General features: G+C 31.7%; 1 protein-coding gene across 1 annotated transcript; it reads left to right on the top strand.

Moving 5' to 3' along the window:
- The first annotated feature begins 920 nt into the window (after nt 1-920).
- Nucleotides 921-3,935, top strand: LOC120083425 (protein NUCLEAR FUSION DEFECTIVE 4). The gene is made up of 2 exons (XM_039039183.1): nt 921-2,164; nt 2,925-3,935. Exons 1-2 carry the CDS (start codon nt 1,035-1,037, stop codon nt 3,364-3,366), a joined length of 1,572 nt encoding a protein of 523 aa, XP_038895111.1. The 5' UTR covers nt 921-1,034; the 3' UTR covers nt 3,367-3,935.
- Nucleotides 3,936-5,470: the final 1,535 nt, after the last annotated feature.

Genomic DNA, 5,470 nt, shown 5'->3' on the forward strand with positions numbered 1-5,470 from the left:
CCATTATCTTTTTTTTTTTCTTCATCTTCTAAATAAATGGAGAAAAATCAAATCTTTTAACTTAAAATTAGGAGGTATATATATTTCACATCAATTTGAATATAGCCTCCTACCCCAATGGTCATATCCCCTCTAGATTCTTTCCTTTTCCCTACAAAATCTTTTCTACATATGGTTGGAAGCCCTACTCCCCTTCCACCCCTAAAACAATAACAACAAACCAATTTCTTTAAAGAATTAATGGAGTTTCTACTTTAAACAATCTAATTATTCATTTTGAAAAAAAAAAATAGGTGTGATCGGACAAAAAGGATAATTAAAAATATATTTTGTGTGACTAGAAAAATAGGAGCATGAGACTTGTGCAACATCATTTTATATGTTATTAATTGATCAATATAAATTGACCAATCCAAGGAGGTAAGGTAATTTATAATGGTTCTCAAATTAATACTACCGTTTCTTTTTGGCATTGTATTAACCACAAAGAATGGGATTATGTAGAGATATTATATGAGTAATGATCGTATATTCCCATTCCATATTCGTCTCAATCAAGAAGGTATGAAAATCAAACTGAAAATTCTATTACGTTCTTCTTCTTCTTTTCTTTTTTTTTTTCCCTTTTTTTTTTTTTTTTTTTGAAACCTCCTTGCAAATGTAGGGCTAAAAATGATTTATTACCTTTTTACTATTGATATTAAGTCTAGGTTTATACGTAATTGATGCTTTTCATATTTTACTTACTATGAAAACGTCCATTAACCATTAACCTCTTATGAGACAGATTTAATTGGCTTAGGACACCCATGCAAATCACTCCATTAATGTTGAATGTGGTGGTCTGTAATCAACCACATTTTAATGACAATAGCCACATAAGATTCTTATTACCATAAACAATATAAATTATAATCAAATCAACCCTTTTTTTATTCATTTTATAATCAACAAAATCATCCAATTTAATCCTCCCCTGTTTTCCAATTTTCCCATCTCCTCTGTTTCTTGACAGGGGAAAAACAGAGACTGACATGTCTTCTTCCATAGTCTTCCAATGGCTTAGCCTCGTTGGAATCATATGGCTTCAATCCATCAATGGCACCAACTTCAACTTCCCCTCTTATTCTTCTCAACTCAAACAACAACTTTCCATGTCACAGTTGCAACTCAACAACCTCGCATTCGCCTCCGACGCCGGCAAGCTCTTCGCCTGCTTCTCCGGCCTTGCTGCTAACTATTTACCTCTTTGGTTAGTCCTTTTCATCGGTGCTTCTCTTGGCCTTGTTGGCTATGGCGTTCAATATCTCTTCGTTACAAACCAAATACAATCTCCCTCTTATTGTGTCATTTTCTTACTGACGGTTCTAGCCGGAAACAGCATTTGCTGGATCAACACAGTCTGTTACATGGTTGCCATTACAAACTTTGGAACAAATCGCCAAATTGCAGTTGGGATATCAACAAGTTACCAAGGATTAAGTGCTAAAATATATACAAATATTGTCAGTTCAATATTCTCTAAACATTCTTCCAAAACAACTGAAACATTTCTTCTATTGAACTCTGTTTTGCCGATGGGGGTTTGTGTCTTGGCGTCTCCATTGGCTAGAATTCTCAAAGTAGTGGAAGAACAAGGAAAATTGGAAGTTGGGTTTTTTGTAATCTTTGTAATAACCATAGCCACTGGGATTTTTGCAGCAGTTACAAGTGTGGGATCGATTTCAAGAATGTTGTCGCCATTGAGTGGGTTGGTTGGGATTGTGGTGTTTTTGGTTCTTCCATTGGTGGTTGCAGTTGTAGAGAAAGTGAAGGAGTCATTAAAAGAAGGAAAAGAGAGACGGGTTTATCATTTTACAGTGGAAGAAAATAAAGATGTAGAGAGAGTGAGAGGGGAAAATCAGAGTAAATTGGAAAGAGATGGAGATAGTGAAGAAGCAATGGAGGAGATTGGAGCGAAAGAGATGGTGAAAAGAATAAACTTTTGGTTATATTTTGGTGTTTATTTATTTGGTGCAACATTGGGATTGGCATTCTTAAACAACTTGGGGCAAATAGCAGAGTCTCGTGGAAGCTCGAGTGTGTCATCATTGGTATCTTTGTCGTCATCGTTTGGGTTCTTCGGTCGCCTCATGCCCTCGATTCTCGACTATTTTCTGTCAAGGTAAATCAAATCGTTGTTAAAACTTAAAAACACTTTTCATCCATTATTAACCTAACAGATAAATTTTAGTTAATAACGATCTAGTCGAAAATGAATTAAAATATCATTTTGTTCTTTAAATATCATTTTGTTCTTTATATTGGGCAGTTTGTTCAATTTTAATTACTTTAAAATATCTAATTTTAATTTATTTTCAACAAATCTATTATTAGTTCATTGTGAATTTTTTTATTATTTTTTATTTTCATTTTCACTAAAAATATATTCATATTTTATGTTTTTTTTTCATGAAAATTATTATTATTATTTAATCAATTTTGATAAACAACTCACTTCGATGATTAAATTTAAGATGTACTTAAAGTATAAAGACAATTAGGGTGATTAAAATTGATAAATCTTAAAATATATAGACCAAAATAATATTTTTAACATAAAAAATATTAGTATAATTTAATAAAATTTCTTACACGTGTAGATGGTTAAACTCTCAGAAATCAAATTTAATTATAAACTATAAAAACTAAGCAATAAAAATCAAAGATATAATTTGGATATAAAAAAATCACTATAAGAACCAAACTGTAACAAATTATAAAATACAAGACTAAATTATTATAAATTTGAAAGTATAAAGTCGAAATCATTACCAACAAAAATTCATGTACTCATTATGAATTTATTTGATGGACCCTGGTGATTGTTAAACGCTTCTTTTGTTTGAATTTGGGTGATCTGATTTTATAAATGTTGGGTGCAGGAAGAAATGTATGAAATCAAAGCCAGGTTGGATGGTGGGATTAATGGGAGTATTATGTGGGGGTTTCTTCCTTCTTTTATGTCCAACTGATGTGAGCCTATGTGTGAGCACTGCCATAATTGCAGTGTGTACAGGTGCAATTACTTCCATTTCTGTGTCCACAACCAGTGAGTTATTTGGGGCTAATAATTTCTCAATAAACCACAACCTTCTTGTTGCCAATATTCCTTTTGGGTCATTTCTTTTTGGGTATATGGCTGCTTTTCTTTACCATAAACAAGCTGGTGGTGATGGCACTGGGAAATGCATTGGAGTTGAGTGCTATAGAACTACTTTTTTTATATGGGGTTGCTTCTCTTCCTTTGGGACTTTGTTGGCTTTACTTTTGTTTGCTCGAACCAAAACCTTCTACTCTACAACACGCTCGCATACGTCAAAGTGAATTTAGCTCAGTGGTATTAACATCATCTTCATTCCAAGAGATCAGAGGTTTAATCCCTTACCTCACCATCGTTGTACTAAAAAAAATTCTATTACTCTACTCTATCACTATCTTTTGACTCAAGTTTTGTTAGTTTGACCCTTTAGTTTAGACTTTAGAGACAAAACTAATATATTTCAATGCTACCAATATTACAAAATTATTACTTCCTAAACTTTTTTCCTTTGTTCCATAGATTGTCCGTTGTAGAAATGAAATTTACTCAAACTTGTTATTTATATTAAGACATTGTTTAAATAAAATTTTGAAATGGACTAGCACATCTGGAGTAGCATTATCGTGAGTAGCATCTATCACTCATCGAATTATCCAATCATAATTTGTCATATGGTTATATGTGCATCATGAGATGCTCCATGTATTGCTCTTTTGAAATCTCTATTGTTATGGAGTGTTGTTGTAATAACTACGAAGGTGGGATCAAACCTCCAACCTCTAAAGAAAGAGATCATGTCAATTATTGTTGAGCTAAGCTTATTTTGTCAATGAAACGATGTATTTATTTTAGGAGAAGATTAATTTTGTATACATAATAACCATAAGGAACAAAAAAAATTGTCCTTGAATTTATCTGTTGTATCATTTTGAATCCTAACATTTCAATTTCATCAAAGTAGTAGACCCCAAAATTAAATGTGTGTTTGCAATTTTTATCCCCAGTTCAATTTTTTCTAATTCATCAACTAGTTTTATAAGTTTCGACAAAAAAAGATTAGTCCTAATGTCATTTTTCTCTAAAACTTTATCAATAGGTGGAAGTATATATAGGCTTAATTTTGAAGAATATTATTAAATGAGACTTTAATTAAATTAATAGACTTGGTTGGTATGTATTAAATTGCAATTAAATGGTACTTTAAAAAATTGCAATTAAATGAATTTGATGTTACAATGCATATAATTAACCGGAAAGACACAACTCACAAGTGAGGATACAAGGAAGATTAGATTAATAATAAAGACGTTTTGTTGACATATGGAGAGAAAATAAAAGCCCATATCGTTGTTTATAAATTCATCATTATTGTTAATTTGAAGAGTACAATGGAACACGAATACCAATAAAATATAATACTAAAATAAATATAATATAATAATAATATATAATAAAATAAATAAAATAACAAAAGATGAATTTCTCCACTTTCTCCAATCTTGATCACCAATATTTATCTTTCAAAACCCACCAAATGTCACTATTTATAAGCAATTTGAAAGTAGGAGGTGGATCACATATACTAACCGTGTGTAGTCTTGAGATACATGGACAACACATGGGTAATGGATAAGTGACACATGGCCAACGGACAGGGCATCTACATTACACCTAATTTAACATATTTATAATACTCCCCTTAGATGCCCATTATATATGAAATATATCTCATTAAAACCGTAATAGAAAAAACCCACTGGAAAAAAAATCCTAGTGAAGGAAAAAGAATACATATTTCATATAATATGATACTCTTAGTATATTTACTCCCCTCATGGAAACATCACTTGAAATCTCTGAGTCACCGCATTCTAATGTTGTGCACTAGTTTTTCAAAGGTTGCGATAGGTAATGCTTTTGTAAATAAGTCTACCAGGTGATCTTTCGAACAAATTTGTTGTATAGTGATGTCGTCATTTTCTTTAAGATCATGAGTGTAGAAAAGCTTCAGTGAAATATGTTTTGTTCTATCTCTTTTAATATATTCTCATTTGATTTGGGATATGCATGTTGTGTTGTCTTCGTATAATATCGTTGGAAGATTTTTACTAGAAGATAACCACATGTTTCACGAATGTGCTGAGTCATTGATCTTAGCCATACACATCCTTAACTAGCCTCGTGAGTTGCAAGAATTTCAACATGATTTGAGGAAGTGATTGTTATAGTTTATTTCACCAATCGCCATGATGTATCAGTTTCTCCACATGTGAACACTTAACCTGTTTGATATCTAGCTTTCTATGGATCAAATAAATATCCAACTAGACCAAAATTTGATTTATTTGAATAAAACAAACTCAAGTTGATCGTTCCTCGAAGATAACG

The sequence above is a fragment of the Benincasa hispida genome, chromosome 8, assembly GCF_009727055.1.
Source record: "Benincasa hispida cultivar B227 chromosome 8, ASM972705v1, whole genome shotgun sequence".
NCBI classification, from domain to species: Eukaryota; Viridiplantae; Streptophyta; class Magnoliopsida; order Cucurbitales; family Cucurbitaceae; genus Benincasa; species Benincasa hispida.